We start from the raw sequence: 21,305 nt of genomic DNA on the forward strand, positions 1-21,305 counted from the left end.
GGCCATGGAGCTCCCAGTGTCTTCAGCCGGGTTAGTCCAGGCCTGCCTTCCCGGGGCCCACGGTGTCGTGGGAATGTCACAGGCCTTAGGAAGGGGGGTGAGGGTGGGGGTGCCAGGGGAGGCTTGGCCAGGTTTCCCCTCAGGGAAACCAGGGAGCATCTTGCACTCGGGGAATCTTGAAGTATGCCAGGCAGAGGGGTCCGGCTCAGGGAAAGCAGAGAATGAGGGGTGCAGGCAGCGGTGGGAAGCAGCAAAGGGCCTCAGGGAGGGGAGTGTGTGTGCACACATGTGCATATGCACGCAGGGGTGTGCACGCAGGGGTGTGCATGTGCTGCACATGCATGGAGGAGGGAGTCGATGTGGGGAGCCCCAGCCAGAGGCGGCCTAGAGAGGCGCCCCCGTGGAGGGCCTTCCGCACCAGGCCCAGGGCAGCAGGCAGCTGCGGGGGGCTCCGGGAGGGCAACGGGGGGCAGCCCCCGTGCTGTGGAGCAGCCTCCCTGGCTGCCCTGGGGGTGCAGCTGGGGAGGGAGGCAGCCCAGCCGGGCGGGGGCAGCGATACAGGCAGGAGGGTGAGGCGGCATCAAGGGTGACAGGTGGGGCACCTGTCACTCCCAAGCGCTGGGTCCCGGCGACTCTGGCAGGAAGGGGAGGCCGGCGGCCCCCATGGAGGAAGCCAGGGAGCGCCCTGAACAGGGCCACACGGTGGGGGGCTCCCAGGGGAGGGTGCCCTGAGTCCCCCCCCCCGCCCCCCACCCTCAGAGGTGAGCCACAGGGGCTGGAGCGCCAGTCCTCAGCTCCCTGAGCTGATGCACCGGATGGAAGGACAGCAGCGTCATTTGCGTCCCTCCTGAGAAGCGCACGGTCGGCGGAGCCCGGGCCCAGGAGCAGCGCCCAGCGTCTGTCCCCAGCAGCGATCACACAGGCTCACGTCACACCCAGGGGGTGCTGCGACCTGAAATGTCACTTCAGGTCCTGACAAGTGGGCAGGGGGGTATGGGCCCGCGTGAGATCTGGCTGTGGCTCCGACCGGGGCGCCGCCACTGACACGTTCTGCAAACGGCGGGGATGTGGGGCGTCAGTAGCGTGCACCTCCCCTCGTCATCTGTGTTTTCTTGTAAAAGCGCCATTCTAAGGACGTGCTAGATGGGCTTCGCAGGTGCCCCAAGGAGTCACACAGACCGAGGCAGCACCCCGAGACGGAGAGCGGGACCCCCTCTGCAGCGCGGACATGGGGTTCCCGGGTTGAATCGTTTAAGACAGCTTTGTCGGTTTCTCCCAGATTTCCCGCTGTGTGGCCCTCTGTCCCCCTGCACCCCCGCCACCATCCTCTTCATCGGCTGAGGCTGCGGGATAGAGCGGGCGCCCCGTTCCCACCACCCTCCGGCTCCATCACCTGCTTTTGGGCGAGTTTCTGCCCGAAGCGCTACTGACTTTGATGCTTAGCGGGACTTCTCACTTCAAACCCTTGGAGCACCCGCCTCGGGACGGAGGGCTGCCGGTGTCTGGTGCGGGTCACGGCACGCGGGTCCCCTGGGGGCTGGCTGAGACGCAGAGTCCGCATCGGCAGGTGCAGGCTGGGCCCGAGATCCCCAAGCCCCACGCAGGGGCCAGAGAGTGTCCCGAGAACCTACAACGAAGACAGAAACATAAGGTGGGTTCTCACAGCCCAGCCCATGGGGAAGGTTCCCTGGTGATGCTGTGGGCGGACCAACCACGAATAGTGAACGTTCCACAGGCTCGCTGACCTGTGGCTGGGGCTCGGCGGGGACAGGACAGGCGGCCTCCTCGTGGGGGTCGGACTAATCACAGACCCCTCTGAGCGGGTCTCCCAGGAGCTCGAAGCCCCGGGGCCCCTTCCCGGGCCCAGGTCTCTTCCACGGCTTGGGGCTGCAGAGGTACGGGCTTCTCCACATCTAGAATGCCTGCACCGTAGAAGGTTCCAGCCCCACGTCCCGTGTCTGCCCCTGAAATTACAGTGACGAGTCCCGTGGAGGGAACAGGTGGAGGGACTAGGGGTGGCAGGTGGGGTGGGGTAGGACAGCAGGCTCCTGGGCCGCAGGCTTGCACTGGCCACAGCCAGCTTGGGGCCTGGCCTGAGCTCCCTGGCGGCCAAAGTGAGACCTGACCGGGGATGTGGCCTTCATCGTAAGAAAGTTTGGTTCTCGGAAGGGATGCTGGTGCTTCATCCAAGGCCAAGGCCCACACATCTGTACGTGAGACGTTCTGTGGATTGGGGGGAGGAAGCAGAAGCTGGTCCTTTAAATTATGTGACCCCTGGTCCTGAGTTTTCATGTCATTTACCCATTTATGACAAGATGTTTCGGTTTACCTTAAATGTGTTTTGAACAAGGCTGCTAGACCTGCTCCCAGCCCAGGTGATAAGCTGCTCCTCTAAGGGGGGGGTCCTGGGGGCAGCCCCTCCACTTCTTCAGGACCCACGCTCTGCACCCACCCTCCCGGGGGTTCACCTTCCCCATCACAGGTGAGGCACCACAGGCTGGCGTATGGGGTCTCCCTCTGCCCAGGGCAGTATTTGTCAGAGCTCCGGGGTCCCCACAGACAAAGGCCACACCTGGCCGTGAGCCCCTGTGCTAGCAGGTGCCACCAGAGTCCCCAGGGGCCTGGGATGCCCAGACCTCTGCAAGGGAGCCCTTAACACTAGGAGGTGGGCACAGAATAGAGGGCCCAGCCCCCCGGTGAGGGCAGAGCCACACAGGTCCCTGCCATTTCTGGCCTTGGCCTGGCTCTTCTGCCTGGAGGGGACCCTGCTGATGGTCATCACCCCCCATCCCAATCCATTAGCTGGCTCCAGGCCTATCCTGGGTTCCAGGAAGGAGCTGGGAGCCAAGGAAGGCAGTTCAGGGATCTCAGCCCCATTGGCCCAGCCGAGTGGCCCTTCTCGTTAGTTCTCCGACCTGGAACAGGCTTCCGGCCCAGTTCCCCTGAGGCTGGGGTTGCTCACTCTTGTCCTCCCAGCTGCCCGGCTGCCCCCTACTCGGGGCCGCCCACCTGTTCCTGGAGCACCTTCCAAGTGCCGGGGCGGGGGGGCGGGGCGCGGAGCTCCTGAAGTCAGTACATTCCCATCTTGTCCACAGATGACAAGCCAGAGCTCCTCCTGGCCGGCCGCCCCACGGCACATCTGTACCCCGAGCTGAAGCGGGGCTCCTGGCTGGGTCTCCTAGGAGATACGCAGACGGCTCCTCGCGCAGATCCCCATGGCTGGCGGGCCCTGTGTCGCCATCAGTGAGCCTCCCCTCCTGACCACCCAGTGCACAGCACTTTCCAGCCCCCATCCCATGGGGCCCCCTCCCCACCTCCAAGAGATGAACTCGAGGGGTGAGCCCTTTGAATGGGGCAGGGGGTTGCCTTCCAACCGGATGAGAAACATCCCCACCTGGCCTACAAGAAACCTCATGTGCTCTTCCCTCGCTGGTGGCCGTGCCCATCCCTGACCCTATGCGTGTGCCCTTCCTGCCACAGTCCCAGCCACTCCTAAGAGGCTACCCCGCTTTCCAGCTCTTCCTTTTCGGGGCCTCTGAGCCCCACTATCAGGATGGGGCAGAGGAACTGGGCCCCAGCAACCTGCCCTGGGACCGAGATGTGAGATCTGGGGGTGAGCCCCGGGGAAGAAGGTCTGGGGCCTGGCATCACAGACATGAGCTCGGGATCGGGGCAGACAGGTTTTATTCCATCCTCTTCCTGCCCACGGCCAGCCGCCCCGGGCAGAGCAAGGACGGGTGGCTCGAGGGTCTGGGACAGGCACACACAGGTCACGCTGTGGCCTGAGGCAAACGGGAAGGGGGTTAGGCAGGTCTGTGACCGACCCCCATTGCTCTGGGGATCATTCTGGAGGCCCGGCTGAGCCACAGGGTTCGGTGTCCACGGGGGTGGACACTGGCGGGCCGGGGCAGGCTGGGGGCGGTGGCAATGTCTGTTCCATGCACACACGGCTGCCCAGTGGACCTGGTGACCTGTGAGACAGGTGGAGCAGCCAAGAGGCCCCAGCACGGAGCGGGGCTGGGGGCTGGGGTGGTGGTGGTTTTTCCAACAGACTCAGGAAATGGCAAAGTGGCTGGCGCCCACAGGAAGGAGTATAAAAACCTCTTGCACACATGCACCCCACAGGCACACACACGGGGGCAGTAAAAACTCGGGGCCCTCACACAATGCTCTGCCGACCCCCGGCCCCCTCGAACTCGGATGCGCCAGAGCCACGGGCCCGGCCAAAGTCAATGAAGATCCCTTCCGAATCGGAGTCCACGGATTCCAGGATCTGGTCCACCAGGTTCTCTGGACTGGAGGAGGGCGGGGAGCCGTGGGCCGCGCCTGGGCCAGGCTCAGGGGGCTGGCTGGGTGGGTACAGTCTGCTGGGGCACGGCCCCGACTGGGGCACCGGAGACGGTCTGAAGGCCCCGGCGGGGCCCTGGCCAGGCGAGTCGGAGAAACCCTGGGGCTCGGGGCAGGACGTCATCTCCGAGACCGAGTGCCTGCGGATGCCAGGCCCACCGGCTGCTGCACCCTCGGCCTCGTGCTCCGCCACGGGGTTCAGCAGCGGGGTGTTGTAGCTCTTGGAGCGCACCACGGGGTTCTTGGCCAGAACGTCCCCTGAGCGGGAGCGGCGCAGGAAGTGCTTCTCTGCAGAGACAGACAGACGAGGTGTTAGGCCCGGGAGGCCAGGGGCCGGGTGGGCAGCAGCCACTTGGCAAACCCAGGCACCCGTGTGTTCCAGGCCCTTCCTGGGCCCAGAGGCCAGCCAGCACCTCCTGTGTGCTTAGCTCTGCACGAAAGGACAGCCACGGGGAAAAGCCAAATTGGTGTGGATCCTTGACCCAATCCCCATCTACCACTCCTGTTGGGGCAGCTCAGAGAGTGAGGGAGAGGCACGCGGGTCCCCACCCCAGCTCTGACATTGGGTCTGTCCCCATATCACTTCTTTGTTCCCCTGGATGGGCAGGAGCTGGGCGGGGGGGCTCAAGTCAACTGCTTGGTTCAAATGTGCATGTGCCTCAGTTTCCGCGCCTGTGGAAAATCAAAGATCTCAGCACTTCCTAAGTGCCAGTGCTTTCCCAGGCAGACACAACTCCACCTGCGTCAGACCTGGAGTCTGGCATGTGTATGTGGGGAGGATGACAAACCCACGTGGGCGCCCACAGGCCAGGTAGTGGTGAGTGCTGGGATGGGGGGTGGGGGCAGGATGACAAAGGATCTTCTCACTTGAGGCCGGGGCTGGGGTTTTATTTGGAGTGTGCTGGGTGCCCCAGAGGGCAGGAGATGGTGGCTGGGCCTGGGAGGGGGCCAGGATCTCAGGCTCCCACTCGGGGCCCCCAGCTCCATGGAGCGGCCATCATGCGGCAGGACTGAGCACGGTGAGCGGCTCAGGGCCCTTTCCAGGGCAGGAGACAGGTGCTCCCCGCCAGCAGCCAGTGGGCACTCCCAAGGAGCCCCTGTGCACTGTCCCCCGTCCACCACGCTTTCATGCACCTCTCTCCAGCCTGGCTCCCCTTCCTTCAGCTCACCGGTCACTTCCGGCGGGGGGTGGGGCTTCCCTGGGCTTCCCACCCTGGCGCCCCCATTACCCGGGTATGGAGCCCCTTGGACTCTCATCTGCTTGGTCCCTGGTGGTGAGAGCCCACGTGGTTGGGGCTTGGTCTATGGAGACCCCCCAGGGCCAAGAACAGGGGCCGGGGCACAGCAGACGCGGTTTACTGAGCCCAATGAACCAATGGGGCATGTGTTAAAGGAGCCACGTGGCTGGCTTCTGCCCTTCAGGCCAGGCAGCCCCACCCCTGCGATCCCCAAACAAGCTGGGTTCCTTGGGCTCTGGGCCTTTGCACATGCTTGTGCCCTCTGCTGGCCAACTCTTGACTTTCAGGACCGAACTCAGATGGGACCTCACTGGGAACACAGAAGCCTCTGCCGGGCTTTAGGGGAGTCATCACGTCGCCGTGTGTGGCGTCGGCCTACCAGGTCCCTGCACACAGCAGGGCTGGTGAATACTTGGGACCGGTCTGTGCCTGACAGAAAAGCCCATTCCCAGTGGGATCTGGTTCTGGCCGTCTATTCCCTGGGGGGCCTGGATGGCTGGATTCCCTGGGGGGCCCGGGCAGCGGTGGATGGGGCCAGAGGTTACCCAGCTCCCCGCCCACGGCCCAGTCAAGCCCTACCCAGGATGCAGGAATGTGTGAAGGGGCCCTCGCTGGAATAGAGGCCGTAGGTGCCCAGGTAGGGTGACACCACCTTCTGGATCAGCGTCTCCAGCCGCAAGTAGTCCTTGGTCACGCCCCGGGACTCGTGCACCCCCTGCAAGAGAGGGAGGGAGGCGGGTGGTCGCCGGACAGCCTGTTCCTCGCCTGCCCGGCCCAGTCAGACTGAGCTCAACAGTCACCACCAACAGCCAGACCCCCGGGTTTCTGGCCCCCATCCGAGCCTGTGGTGACCTCCCTTCCCAGCCCTCTTGAGTCGGGGTGTCTGTCCCTCCCTGCTTTGACACCCTTGAGGCTGCCCTCTGCACATGGCAGCTGGAGTGGCCTGAAAGATTGTGACACCCTGTGGCCACACCAGGTTGAGAAACCTGTACTCTGCCCTTCTGAAGAGAGCCCCCCAACCCCAACCCCAACCCCAAAGCCACACACTGGCCTCCCAGAGGCTCTGGGCAGTCCTGGGGGACGCACCAGCTGACCTCACTGAGCGACAGCAGCACCACCCTGGGGGTCCTTGCTCCTTGCCCCAGGGAGGCTGCCCCCCATCCTCTCCACACTGCCGCCCGGCCCTGCCAGCTGTCCACCTCCTCCCTGACCCCCCTCATCTGAGCTCTGAAGGGAGCTCCACCTCCTCTGGTTCCATCAGAGCCAGAGCCTGAGGAAGGCAGCCGCCCGGAGGACAGCCTGGGTGTTGCTGACGGGGTGCAAGCTGGTGCCCCAGCATCCCCGGCAGAGGGCTGGCACAGTCGGGCTCCAGTGAGCGCTCACGGAGTCACTGTCTGAAGGAATGAGGGGACAACATCCCTCCCCAGGGGGCTGCTGCTGGCTCACAGCACATGACACCCTTAGGACGTCAGATGACAGCTACAGACAGCCACACCGCCTACGAGAGACCCACAGACTAAACGTAAAGGGGTGAGGGGTGCCTGGAGGGGTCCGTCAGTGAAGGGTTCGAATTCTGATTTTGGCTCAGGTCACGATCTCAGCGTCATGGGATCAAGCCCCTCACTGGGCTCCGTGCAGGGCAGGGAGCCTGCTTAGGGTTCTCTCTTTCTCTAAAAAAATAAATAAAAATAATAGAAGCAGAGGGTTGAGAGCCGTGCCACGCTGGATGGCAGTCTCAGGAGGGCAGGAGCAGCCAAGTTACTTCAGACAGGGTGGACTCTGGCCCAAGGAGCGTCATCAGGAGTCACGAAAGTCATGACATAATGATACAAAGGTCAACTCTCTGGGATGGCGTGACAACCCCTAAGGTGCCTGCACCTAATAACAGAGCGTCCGGCCAGGTGAGGCAAACTGCTAGAGCCACGGGAGGGGCCGTGAATCCACTCATGGTGGGGGACCTCAACCTGCACGGAGACAGACCAGTGGGCAGAAACTCGGGAAGGACACGTGGAACTCAATGCTACCCCCAATCGACTGGATCTCATCACCAGCAGACTGCTCTCCCCCGACGATGGCAGAACACGCATCCGCAGCTCCCGTGGGACACCTGCCAGGTCTGGCCACGTTCGGGGCCGTGAGATACACCTTCACACATCGACAAGGACCAAAATCCTACAGTGCCTGCTCTCAGACCACAGGAGCATGAAGCCAGGACTCAGAACAGGAAGACAACCAGGAGATCCCCAAATACGTGCAGATGAAACAACTGACTTGCTTTGAAATAACCCATGGGTTGAAGAAGAAATCTTAACAACTAAAATGTTTCTGGTGAGGGATGCCCAGATGGCTCAGCGGTTGAGCACCTGCCTTCGGCCCGGGGCCTGATCCTGGAGACCCAGGATCAAGTGTCCCACATCGGGCTCCCTGCATGGAGCCTGCTTCCCCTCTGCTTGTCTCTGCCTCTCTCTGTGTATCTCTCATGAATAAGTAAATAAAATGTTTTGGGTGAAATGAACATGAAAACACAGTGAATGCACTGGAGGCCGTGCCCTGAGGGAAGCTGTAGCATCAAATGAATATACTAGGACAGAGAAAGCCGAAAGCCAATAATCTAAGCTTCTATTTCAGGAGACTAGAAAAAGGAAGAGCAAACAAAGTTCGAAAAAAGCAGAACAAATATAACAAGAGTAGAAGTCAGCGAGCCGAAGACAGGAAAGCCTCAGAGATAATCAACGCAACCCCAAGCTGCTCCTTGGAAAGACCAGCAACGTCTCTAAGCCTCCAGCCAGGCTGACTAAAACAGAGGATGTGAATCCCTAACAGCAGGAACGAAAGAGGAGCCATCACTACAGACCCCAGAGATCTGGGCAGTGGGGTTCTAAGTTGCCATGCAGGACCCCACGTTCCCGGGAGCCTCCTCCACCCCCAGCAACAGCGGCAAGGATGACCACGATGCTTCCGCTCAGCTGGGCCATTCCGTGAGCTTCACACTGCTTCACTCCTGAGACCTACAAAGGATGTCTGTCTCTGCCCCCGGGTGCACAGGAAGAGAATGGGGGACCAGGGGCTGCATGCCTGGCAGGCACTCCGATGCACAGTTGCTGCCCCGGGGCCTGGGAAGGAGAACGGTCACTCTGCTGGAGAAGCACAGGGAGCACGATTGGTCCCCAGCACATGCTCACCAGCAGCTGTGACGTTAGATCCATTTGGGACGGGAAAGCAGTGGGGACAAGGGCACCGGGGGCATGAGACAAGCTCCTTCAACGTGCAGGCCGGGCAGGGAGTGGTGCAATAGCACAGGCGTGCGGCCAGGGCTGTACCCATGGGTAGGGGGTGGGGGCAGGAGGGCAAGTCTTGGAGGCCGCAGGGCCAAGCCTGGGAAGCTGTGTGAGGCAGAGAGGCCACCAGGGGGTGGCACTGCCCCAGCCTGGCCCCCACCTACCTGTGTTCTTGGGATCAAGGTGGGACCCCCTTCCTGGTTCTAAATCTCGGTCCAGCCACTGAGTTCCCAGAAGTACCACCAGGGGCTTTACACCGGGTTTAACCCCCTAAGTGCTGGAACGTGCCCTGCAGGCAGGCGGTTTCACTGTTGCACAGGTGAGGAAAGAGGCTGAGACACAGTCTTGAGGTCCCATTTCCACCCAGCCAGGGGCCCCGAAAATCCTTCCAAATCCGTGGCAGGCCCGGCACCAGCTCCCACCCAGTACAGTCCATCGACCCCTAGACCTCCACATTCTTCAGCCCTTCCCTGCTCTGGAACCTTCACTGGCTGCCCCAGACCCCAGACCAGCCTCGCAGACCCTACTTTAGAAGGGCACCCACATGCTCGGGGGATACAGAACACTGACCTGTCCTCGCCTCGTAAGACGCAGGCGAGGACAGGCCTCATCAGCCCTGGATGGACGAGGACTCTACACCCTGCCTGTACCATGGGGCGGCTGACGGTCCCTAGCCTTGTCCCGCCACAGTGCGGAAACTGCGGGACACTGTGCCCATCACGGGGCCGGAGATGGGGCCGGAGATGCGGCCGTTCGCAAAAAGCCATGTTTGCGGCACAGGCTGGTGGCCCGTCAGCCCCTCTGCGGTCTCGGGCGGGCCACTCACTCCCAGGGGCTGGAGGGTGGCCGCCAACACCTTGCAGCTGCCGCCTTCTTGAAGCTGCCCTGGCGGGTGAGAGCCACTTGCACAGAAACCTCTGGAACCACCGTGGGGAGGCGGCCAACAGCCCCGACGACAGACTGGGGCGGGGCGTGAAGGCACGGCAGCCCCTGCCCATGAGGGACACCCTGGGCTCCCCAGGGAACCAGGTGGAGGCCAGGCCTGTCCTGAACGCTCACCTTCCCCCAGCACCTCCTGGGCTCCACCTGCTTCCCTCTCCCCTCACAGGTTTTTCCTGAGAAGCATCCCCACGGATGTGCCACGTAGACCCGAATGAGTCTCAGGCTCTGCCTCTGGGGGGCCTGGCCTGGTGCCCGGAGACGCGCCTCCACGGGCCCCCACCCACCTGCAGCACCAGCAGCATCTGGACGATGGCGGGGGGCACGCGGGCGTGGGTGCGGGCCAGCGCGTCCTCCAGCTTCACGCTCAGGGTGATGGTGTTCCGGAAGTGCAGCAGGGCCAGCTGGCGCACCGACGGCTCCTTGCCCTGCAGACAGAGTGCCGTGTCCCCCACCCTGCTGCCGTCACGAGACCCCTGCCTCCCCCCGCATCCACAGATCCGGGCCCCACTGACCCTCGGGGCCCCCCTTCCACCTCGTCCCACTCCCTGGACAGCCCCGGTCCTGAGGGGAGGCTCCTGCCCCACGCCGAGGCCCTACTGTGTGCTGGGCAGGGCCTACCACGCACTGCTCAGGGCTTCACGGGCCTGTACCAGGGGACTGTCCTTATTTCCCAATTGTGGGAGGGAAACTCGTTCTGAGACGCCCAGGGACATGCCCGTGACCGGGTCGGGCCATGACCTGGGTCCCGGGTGTCCCGCAGCTGGGGGCCCCTCACCTGCACCGGGTAGAAGATGGCCTGCAGCGTGGGCAGCACGTCACTGAAGAAAAAATCCCAGGTCTCTGCCAGCGAGTCTAGCAGTTTCTGTCCTGTGGGCACAGGCAGCCGTCGCTGCTCACCGCCCCTACCCCGTCCTCTCTCCAGTGTGCAGGAGGACACAGGAGCTGTGGGCCAGGCTCCAGGCCTTGGAAGGCCCCCCACCCCCAGCACTTGGCAGCCCCGTGGCCTGGGGTCCACTGTGTGGCCTCCCTGTGCCTCAGTTTCCCCGTCAATAAAGCAGGACAGTGCAGGGGTCAACTTCCCAGGGCCACGGGGATGAGGTGAGCTGTGACAGGGTCCCCGTGACGGGGCCCAGGGTGGAGGCGGCACTGGCTAGCACTGGCTGGAGGCTCCCATCCCCTTCTCAGCCTCGTCCTCCCCTCCCCCCGAGTCCCATGTGACCCCCCAGCAGGCGGGGAGTCCATCTGCCCACACCGATGTTTACAGAGCACTGACGCTGGGCACCGGGGACCTGTCACAGGACGGGGAAGCAGGACCTTGAATGGTGTTGTCTGCCCGTGGAAGGAAGGGGTGACCTCAGTGGGCAGATGAAAAGACAGAGCCTCTGAGATTCAGGTCTTTTTCCTCCAGGGCCCTGGTCCCTGTCACCCTGGGCTGCCCGAGGTGGGATCTGGGGGGCCAGGGAGATGGCGTCCAAGAACAGCATGTCCCAGGTAGGGCAAAAGCAGACAAGTGAAGAGGATGAGGCAGGGAGAGCTTCCTGGAGGAGGTGCCATCCAAACTGATGGAGGCGGCTGGGTTTGCCAGGATGGACACCCTCAGGGTGGGAGCCGCACAAGCAGATGTGTGGAGGGCAGGCCTTTGGTCAAGCTCTGGGCGCCTGTGCAGCCCCCGAGGGAGGAGGACACAGGCTGGCTTTGGGCTCCCCAGGAAACACAAAGTGCAGAAGCCTGGGCCCTCCCAGCGGGGATGAAGCCCTGCTGGGTCTGGGATAAGCAGGTCCCGGCTCGTATTGCCAAGGCCCCTGCTGCGAGGTGGGACGCCCCCCCCACGGAAGCCAGGCTAGTGACCGGCTGGATAAAAGGGGGTGCAGGGGTGTCTCTGGGTGAGGGGGGTGAAGTGCCACAGGCTGGCTGCCTCCCCAAGTACTGCTCGCAGGGGATAGTCTCGAGGCTCCCAAGGGACCGGGGGGGGGGGCAGATAAAGGCCTTCGCCTCCTGTCTTACTTTCTTTGGGCTCTGGGCCCCACACCTTCCATCCACAAAGGCCCAGATCTGTGGGGCTGCGGGGGCTCCGCGGGGCCCAGGGGGCGCCCCAGGCAGCCCATCCGACGGTGGCGGGGCCTCGGTGTGCGGCCCATCCGCTGGCACCAGGGCTCTGGGGCAGCAGCCAGTCCTGGGGCCCGCACCTAGCTCCGCAGAACCCGGGAGGGGTGGGGGCCGCCGCCTGTGGAGCTCTGCCCGTACAAAGGTCCCTTCAGGTCCCTGCCACCCCTGGCAAGAAGAAAGGCGGCTCAGTTCCCGGGGCCGGCCGTGGGGTGGCTCTGGGCATGGGCCAGGCCGCGGGGTGGAAACGCTGCGGAAAGCACATGTTGTCAAACACGGACGCCAGGCCCCGTCAGAGCCGCACGCTGACCGAGAGGCCGGGAAGCACGGCCTCGCCCACTGGCTGCGGTCTCCCGCGGGCTGAGGTCTAGGGGCACCGGCGAAGGGGCGGCAGGGCTGTGGGGGGTTACAGTTTCAGGCGGCACAGTGCTGGAGCCCTCTCTGCTCGCTGGAGGACCCCAGGGGAGTCCTGCGACTGGAGCCTCAGTGTGTGATCCTCTGACGACGGGCGTGATGACCGTCCTTGCGCGCACAGGGCGGCAGGCTCGCGGAGAGCAGGCCACAGGCACGGCCACTGGTGGGCGCAGCTGGGCCGCGTCCGTGCTGAAGCTCAGCAGAAGCCAGGTTCTCATCTGTCTCCCTTGATCAGCCGGGGAGGCCGGAGGGCACCAGGCTGATCTTGGCCCCGGTCTCAGCCCCGTGATGACCACAAGGCAGCAGAAAAGGCTGCAGCGGGGGCTCCGAGGAGGCCAGGCGGCCAGGAGGACGGCCCGGAGGAGTCAGGGCCGTGGCCACTGTGCGGTTTGGCCAAATGGCCTATAATAGGCTGGGATTCCTGCGGGACGAGGGAGGCCCGGGCCTAGGGCCTGGAGCCTGCAGGAGCCCCCGAGCTCCTCCCCAGAGTCCTGGAGCATCTGACAACCGAGGAGCCATCCTGGGGGCAGCCGGAGCCCACTCCTGTGAGCCACGCTCCAAGACCACAGATCCACATCCAGCCCCGGAGGGAGACTCCAGGTCTCCCATTTCCAGGAATCACTGGGCCCGGGAGCTCATGTCCAAGGCCCGGGTGGAGGCTGGAACGGGGTAGGCGGCAAGGTCCTGGGGCTGCCCACAAGGCCCCCTGTCGCCCTCCAGCAGAGGCACCGTTGAGGACACTGCTGGCCACAGGAATTGTCTCGAGAGCTGCCCTGGGAGCCACACCGGGGCAGGAGGTGGACGGGGCAGGCTCCAAAGGCCACCCCTTGGGGTGTGGTGCTGGCTATGTCCCCACGGCATGGACTGAGGGGGGCCGAACTTCCTCCCGAACAGACTGCGTTTTGAGGCCTGGCTCTAGGGCCACCATTTCCGTGTAGTCCTCCCTGACTGCCAAGACGGAGCTAACCTTTCCTTCCCCGGGCCCTCCCTTCAGCCTGACGTTTGGCATGCTGAACTGTCACCGTCTGGCCCACATCTGTGTCCCTAGTCGGGCCGTCGGTCCCTGCCAGGCAGGGCTGGATCTCCTCCATCTCCGAGCCCCCAGAGGCTACCTGGGGCCTGACCCGTAGTGAGCACGCGGGTGGGGCCCATCCAACCCCACAGCGCTGGGATGGGGACGCTGAGGCTCAGGCCTGTGGCGGGAGGGCAAGGGCAGGCCAGGCCCTGTGGCTCCCAGACTGGGGCTCCGTGCCCGTCCCTGAGGCCTGGGGAGGCTGGACGGCGCCGGCACTCCCCGCTGGTGGCCTGGCCGACACAGCCGCTGCAGGCGGGCTCTCCTGAGCTGCACAAAGCTTCTCTTCTCTGAAGATCCCGGCTCCCCTGGGCCAGAGCCGGTGGGTGGCACAGGCACTTCTGGAATGTGCCAAGTAAGGAGAGGGGCGTGGGAGGGTGTCTCCACCAGGTGCCAGAGCCTCACCACCCTGCCCTGCTGGCTCAGCTGCCGCCTCCTCCAGGAAGCCAGCCTGGGCCTCTCCCTCCCCTCCCAGGCTCCTGTCTCCGAGCCTCTGCCCGATACAAGGAGGGGTATAGGAAGCGCAGGGGACATGCTGCCCTGAGTTCCTCCGCTGGCCAGGGGGTCCTCCTCTGTGCTGTGGGCTACCACCCCTTCACCCTAGGATCCGAGTAAACTCAAGGAAAAACCTGAAGCAGTAGTAGAACCAGGCTGGTGCCTCAGTTTCCCTGTATGTGCAGTGGCTACAGTGATGCTATCTCCTTGGCCCGGACGTTGGGGATCCAAGGAGTCAGCAGCTGGCCAACACCCAGGACGGGGGAGCACAGAGCGAGCAAGTGCCTGGTGTAGAGAAGACGCTCAACAGACGCTGGTGGAGCCTGAGCTCAGCACGGGGCCTCGCACGGAACAGGCCTCAGCACAGGCTCCTGGGTCCCCGGAGATGTTGCTGGGACGGGGTTCAGGCGCCAGAGGCCCCGGGGCAGTGAGGGGAGCCAGGGCCTCCACCCGATATCTCAGCCCTCCTGGGCTCTATTGCAGGGGTGCGGGAGGGGGGATGCTCTTCCCAATAAGGTTCCCTCCTAGGATCAGATTCTGGCCTGGCTGCCCTGCTGCCCCCCACCCCGAGCCCTGGGGCCACAGGTCAAGCTTCCCAGCAGCAGCACGGCCCACACTCGGTCCCAGCTGCGGGGCCACCACTCACCCTCATAGAAGCGGATCTTGTCCCGCAGAATCACCATGCCTTTCGTCAGCAGCTGGTTCTGGAAAGCACGCATGGGGTGCCGTTACCGCCCCGGGGCTGCTGGGGGCAAGCAAGACCCCCAGGAGCCCCCTAGCTGGCAGCCGAGGCCCAGGGGGCAGGGACTCAGCTGTGCCCGCCACCCCCCAGCTCGCCCTGGGAGCACAGCGAACCCCCCAGAGGCCCGCTGCGCAGGGCAGGTGGCCACCTTCACGTCCCACCATGAAGGAAGGCCCTCCATGCAGGCGGGCTGCAGGCCAGACATCTTGGCCTGGGAACCACATCGGGGACTTGAGGCCCAATGTGCCGGGTTCCCGCTGTCACGCCACCCCAGCGTCACGGCCACTCATTTGAAGCGTCCAGAAGGGGAACGCTTGGACACACGGAGTGGATGGTAGCCGCTGGGGGCCGTGGGGAGTGGCGAAGGGGGGGCGGCTTGGAAATGTGGGGCTGCTGCTGGGGGCAGTACGTTCTGGAATTAGTGGGGTTAGCACCCTGAATGCCACTAACTGTATACTTGAAATGGGCGCTGCATGAGTGTCACCCCGTGATAAACCTGTCATGCTGAAGAACCAACCCTACAGCTGCATGAAGTGAGGCCTTGCACTTGGAGCCCACCCCAGGCAGGTGGTGTGAGCCGGGCAGGCAGTTCCAGGATTTCACGGGCTTTGCGGGCTTTGGACCAGAGGAGCTGTGACAAGTGTCAAGTACAGCACAACCTGGGGACTGGGGGCCTCGCAGTGCTGATGCCAGGCCAACAGCATCACCATGTGAGCTCAGGGCACTGGGGCCATGCTGTGACACAAACGTGGATGCTCGAGAGCCCACCCTGCTATGCCAGGGGATGAACGACCCGTCAGAAAACCAACCCCAGGGGCACCTGGGTGGCTCAGTGGCTGAGGCCCTGCCTTCAGCCCAGGGCATGATCCTGGAGTCCCAGGATTGAGTCCCCGCATCGAGGTCCCCACGGGGAGCCTGCTTCTCCCTCTGCCCATGTCTCTGCCTCTCTCTCTGTACCTCTCGTGAATAAATAAAATCTTTACTAAAAAAAAAAAAAAAAAAAAAAGAGAGAGACAGAGAGAGAGAGAGAAAAGAAAACCAACCCCATGTCTGCCATGAGCCAGGGCACGCATGGCACGAAGACTTCACCTGGATTGTTATTAACCTTCACGATGCTCCACGTGGGCTAGACAGGGAAACTGAGTCACAGTGGTGAGGTGGTCCTGGGAACCAGTGCTCCATGTACCCACCAGGAACAGGTGACCCCTGCCCTTTCTGGCCAGCTCGGAAAGCAGCCCCAGCCCCGCGGAGAGCAGACCACCCACCTGCAGGTACTCCGTGAAGAAAGACCCCAGCTCTGTCTTCAGCAGCTGCCTGTGGGCCGGAGGGGACACGGGAGTGAGGGACAGCAGGGCTCGGAGCCTGCACGGCATGGGGGGGGGACACGCCCCACCTGTCCCCACGCAGCGGGCCTCTGTGCGGCTCGCCCCAGGCTCTCAGGCACCTGCCACCATTTCACACAAGAGGCAGCTGGAGGCTCCCCAAAGGCAGAGTGGGGGCCATGGGCACCCGTTACGTTCTCGGGGGACACAGGGAGATGAGGGGCTCCAGCTCCTCAGCTCCATCCCTCCCCCTGCAGCCGCTGCACAGCCCCTTCCCCTCCCTCCATCCTCCGGTCGTCCTCCCCAGGGCATCTTCACGCGGCTCCTCCCATGCTCCACCCTCAGCAGGCTCAGAGAGGTCAAGTGACTCATCCAGGGCCACACAGGACACACCGAGCTGGGCTCTGACCCTTGTCCTTTGTACTCAACGTTGACAGCTCTGTGCTGCACACCTCTGGGGGCTGAGGGAACGGCGGGTGTCCTGGCCCAGACCCAGCACAGCCTGAAATGCTTGGGTGCTGTCAACGTTAGGCCTACCTGTCCTCTCCCTCCCCCTTGGAGCTGTGTGCACTCGTGCACACCTACACTCGGGGGGGGGGGGGGGTACCAAACTCACCTCCCCCCCGTACCCACTCTGTGGCTGCTCTGGTCCTCAAAGGCCTTTAGGGGCTGCAATGCTTTACTTTCCTGAAAGTGGGGACCCCCAGGACTGGCTGTCCCCCGGGGGGTAGGGGCGGGGGGATAAGTGTAGCCCAGAGGGCAGGTGGTTCGCGTGAGGTAACTAGCACCCCAGCAGCTGACCAGCAGTCACCCCTGGAGCTGGGGGCTTCGGGCAGGATCTGGAAGGTGCGGAGGCACAGGGAGGGGCCACAGCCATGCCAGGCCAGTCACGGACCGGAGCTCTCGACAGCTAGATGGGTGGTACCTGTGTGCCTGGTGGGACGGTTAAGGACCCCAAGGGTCAGTGCACCTGCAGCCGTCTGGAGGCAGCCCCGGGGCCCCGTCCTGCACCCCTGCCCGGTGGCTTCTCTTAGCACAGGACCAATGTCAGGTCACTGCCCGACGCTGTCCCCATGTAACGGTGAGGTTAACGGGGACGACGTTCACCGGGCTGAGCCCCACCGGGACAGCAGGGGGTGGAATGTTGCGCTGTGTGAAGCCAGTGACCCCGTGGTCGGCCCCCAGCCACCGTCCCTCCACCTTCTCCCAAGTCAGGGCTTCCAAGGATAAAATGTGACCTGAGCTCCTGTCATGACTCCGTGTCCAGGCTCAGTATCTATCTCAAGGTCCCCACGTGACACAAGGGGCCGCTCTGGGCAAGAGCAGAGGGAGAGGCTTCTGGAGCAAAGGGCAAGGAGGGAAGATCTTCTTTTAGGCCCAAGACTGAGCCTGGGTGAGTCCCCTCCGCGTGTCAGGGGCCAGAGGGCCAGCCCCCCCATGCTGCCAGTGCACCGTGCGAGGCCGGGCAAGGCTGGGTAAGTCCCCTCCCCTGCCTGCATTCCAGAACCCCGGGGCCCAGGACACCCTAGAAGGTAGAGCAGGAGGGTGCGGGGTGTCAAGGGAGACCATGGCTTATCCTTGGTGTATACAGCAGGTGCTCAGTAAAGCCCTCCTCACCCTCTCCCTGGCCCAGTCAGTCGAAGTGAGTATGAGCATGAATGAATGAATGAATGTCTCCTTTAGGGCCAAGCAGACCCTCTGTCCCACTGCTGGCTGCTCCGAGCTCCCCACTACGTGTGCCCCTGAGCAGGGGCGAGGGGCATGGGCAGCCAAGCACTCCCATTTGTGCTCTGCCCACCAGCTCTCCCAGCTGCAGATGAGGGAAACCAAGCTCATTCCACAGATGTGCAAACTGAGGCCCCAGGGCCAAGTGGTGAGGTCCCTGTGGGTTCTGCTGGTCACACTGCACCCGCACCCTTAGGGGAGCCTCCAGGCAGCCTACGTACCCGGATACCACCCTGTCCAGACAGGTCTGCAGGTGCAGCGGCAGGGGCAGGGGCAGCGGCACGGGCAGGGGTAGGGGCAGCGGTAGGGGCAGGGGCAGTGGCAGCGGCAGGGGGAGGGGCACGGGCAGGGGCAGGGCAGCCGATCTGCACCCCAGCCAGAAGCCCAGGGGGCAGCAGGAGGGGCCTCAGGGCACAGCAGGTGGCCAAGGTCCTGCCCTGGGGCTCACACGCCTCTCGGGCCCCAGGCAGACCAGGAGCTGCCTGAATGCTGCAGGAGAGGCCACCCCAGGCAGACACCTGGGCAGCAGCGGCAGAGTCAGGACGGGCTCGGAACGCAGAGCAGCCTGAGCCACGGGCCTTTCACAGCTGAGCACAACCAGGCACTTGCAGCCTGATTCTGAGGGTGGGGTGTGCGAGGAGTCCTTCGGGGGCAATGCCGTCCGAGACGCGGCAGAAAGACGTGTCCTCTGCAACCCAGAGGGACTTAGTCTCTGTCTGGAGAAACTATTTTGCAAAGTGTGTCTGTTCCGGGGCAAAGGAATAAAAGGGTCAAGAGAGAGGCTGGATCAGCAGCCTGGATGTCACCCAAATCCACCCTGCACGCTTTAGAGACCACCACCTGGGACGTGAGAAGACAGCCCCCACGGGGGCGAGAGCCCAGTAAGGGTCCAGATCCACAACATATAAAGAGCTCCCGCAACTCAACAATAGGAAGACATATCACCCGATTTACAAATGGGCCAAGTGGACGTTTCCCCCCAAAAAACGGGTGGCCAACGGGCTTCTGAGATGTTCCTGTCATTAGTCATAGGGGAAATGCAAACCCAAACCACAAGCCGGCACTTCACACCCACAAGTAGAATACAAATGCCCAGAAGTAACAAGTGCCAGTAAGAAGGCGGAGGACTGGCCACTCAGACGCCGCTGGCGGGAAGAGACGCGGGTGCGGCCGCTGTGGGGCACCCATCCCACCCTGGGTCACCCAGAGAAAGGAAGCCGCCCGACCACACACAGCCCCACCCTGCACGTTCATGGCCACGCCTGTGTTACAGCCCCAGGGGGCAGCAGGGGCCCAGGTATCTACCACTAGGTGAATGGAACCACGAAAGGCAGTGTCCCTAGCGTGGAATGTTATTTGGCCACAAGAGGGAATGAAGTATGGCACAGGGACGCCCCTGTTGCTTAGCAGTTGGGCGCCTGTCTTCGGCCTGGGGCGTGATCCTGGAGTCCTGGGATCGAGTCCCACTTTGGCTCCCTGCACGGAGCCTGCTTCTCCCTCTGCCTGTGTCTCTGCCTCTCTCTGTGTGTCTCATGAATAAATAAAATCTTAAAAAAAAAAAAAAAAAAACATGGGGAGGGAGGATGATGGCCAGACACCAGGGTCCTGTGACTATTCACCCCCCCTGGATTTATTTAGCCTTTCCCGGGCAAAGCCAAGGAGCACCCCCACCAACCTGCCCACCCACCCGCGAGAACAGAGGGGAATGTGCGGTAACAGCATCAGTGGCTCTGGTCACGGGGCCCTCTCGTGGGATCAAGGCTGATGACTGATGACATCATGTGTAATTAAATGCACTTGATGGAACGTGGCCACGTGCTGGAGAAGGGCAAGGGGCAGTCCCAAGGGACCCACGGGCCCCAGGGTCAGGGACTCAAGTCCCAGCTCCACTGACCAGCCCTGGGAACCCAAGTGACATGCCGTCTCTGCCTCAGTTCCCCCATTTGTAAAACGGCGACAATCAGGTCTCCGCTGCTCGGGCCGAAGGCGTGGGAAGCTCGCCAGCAAACCCTTGACGGAACTGTTGTGAGCATAGTGAGTTAAGGACGCCCCGCACGGAAGGTTTGCGCGGGTTAGAGACGCGCTCCCCGGACAGCCACGGGCCAGGAGCTCCACGCCTCCCGTTGTGCCCAGCCGCCGCCTGCCCCTTGGGGGAGGGTTCTGGGGCTGGAGAGGGGAGCCTCTGTGCCCCCCAGCTCCCCAGCACACCCCCCTAAGGGAGGCCGCCGCTCTGTGCTCGCTCCCCAGGGCTGGGGATGGGGGCGCACCACCTGGAGGGGGAGACAGCTGAGAGCCAGACGGGTCGTGACCACCGTTTCTGCCACCAGACGTGGGGGTGGGGAGAATGGGACACACGCTGGCTGCTTTGTGAATTTGGGAAGTGGTCTCCCTCCTTTTTGTTTACACATCCAGCAGATTCCCCAGGTTTGCCACGAACTCCTATCTCCCTCAGCGGATGCATTTGAGGACGACGGGGCTCCTGGGGCCGGCCCTGGGTGGCCCAGATGAGCCCCCAGAAAAGCAGGGTCCCCTGATGGGTCGCGTGTAGGGGCCCTGGGAGAGGCAACGAGCTCCTGCTCTGTGACTCCAGCTGCCCCTTCCCCCACCCGGGCCTCAGTTTACCTGTCTGTAAAGGTCCCTTCCGCTCCGCTACACTGGGCAGCGGTGCCCTGTATGGAAACAGTCCCTGTCCCAGTGATGCTTTTCTCCCCCTCTTGAGCTGATGAGGAGCTCCTCTCCCCAGATACTGCCATGGGGACCGGCAAGGGCCGGGGAAGGAAGGAGACAGCACGGGGGTAGGAAATCCCTCCTCGGGGCAGCTGCGTGACCCTGGGCAAGTGTCCTGACCCCTCTGAGCATCACCTCCTACACCATGAAGCAGGGCTGACAGCACTGGCCTTGCAGACCTCTTCCCCGGGGCGGACGGTGCTACGCTCACACCGGCAGCTCGGAGGGGCCGGTCTGTCCCGGGCTCCCTCAGCAGTGCTCACCGCCTGGCCACCCACAGGAAATGAGGGGCGTTCGGCTGGGCTGGAACTGCCCTTCCGGGAACAACACTCCCGTCATTAGGCAGGTGGGTCCTTCCTCTTTAACAGAATAATATCCTTCGTGATGTTCGCCACCCGCGGGGAATGTGGGCGTCATCTGGAGCCACTGACCAAGGCCCACCCCGCTTCCCCTGAAAAGAAAGTCCTCAGGATGGGTGGGGGTGAAGGGCAGCCAGGGCCTGCGGTCGGGGTCGCTGCCCACTGGGGTGTGGCCGGGGGGACCAGGGCCTGGCTGTGGCCTCCACCCAGGCGCTGCCTCCCCCGCCACTCGCAGGCCCGTGACGCGACGGGATGCTGGCCACTCACCGGACGCCTTCGTTGAGGCTGAAGAGCTCCTGGTCGGGCAGCCCCTTGCGCTGGAAGACAGCGATGACCCCGTTGTGGATGCTGCAGGCGGGAGAAGGGATGGCGCTGAGCCCCGAGACCCCTGCCCACGCTCGAGGCCTCCCCTCCCTGGTACAGCCCACACTGCTCAGCTCAAGAACAGATGTGGGTCTGCTCAGAAGCGGGTGCCCGGCTGTCCTCGTCCCCAGGGCCTCCACTCCCATCCTGACCCCATAGTCCCAACGTCCCCAGGGCC

The 21,305-nt window shown here is 63.5% G+C and overlaps 1 protein-coding gene across 6 annotated transcripts in view; it reads right to left on the reverse strand.

The window, feature by feature from the left end:
* Positions 1-3,667: 3,667 nt before the first annotated feature.
* PRR5 (proline rich 5) overlaps positions 3,668-21,305 on the reverse strand; it is a 49,322-nt gene continuing 31,684 nt past the window's right edge. For 4 of the 6 annotated variants that reach the window (XM_077914161.1, XM_077914162.1, XM_077914164.1 and 1 more), the window contains 7 exons: positions 21,032-21,112; positions 15,897-15,945; positions 14,536-14,593; positions 10,581-10,672; positions 10,090-10,230; positions 6,165-6,300; positions 3,668-4,635 (listed from right to left, as the gene is read on the reverse strand). In XM_077914161.1, the coding sequence (XP_077770287.1) occupies positions 4,160-4,635; positions 6,165-6,300; positions 10,090-10,230; positions 10,581-10,672; positions 14,536-14,593; positions 15,897-15,945; positions 21,032-21,112 (1,033 nt within the window). In that variant the 3' untranslated portion in view covers positions 3,668-4,159. Of the gene's footprint in view, positions 4,636-6,164; positions 6,301-10,089; positions 10,231-10,580; positions 10,673-14,023; positions 14,175-14,535; positions 14,594-15,896; positions 15,946-21,031; positions 21,113-21,305 lie in introns of those variants that run through there. The other 2 variants (XM_077914163.1, XM_077914160.1) reach the window with 2 other exon arrangements.

This window comes from Canis aureus, chromosome 11, assembly GCF_053574225.1.
Source record: "Canis aureus isolate CA01 chromosome 11, VMU_Caureus_v.1.0, whole genome shotgun sequence".
Lineage (NCBI taxonomy): Eukaryota > Metazoa > Chordata > Mammalia > Carnivora > Canidae > Canis > Canis aureus.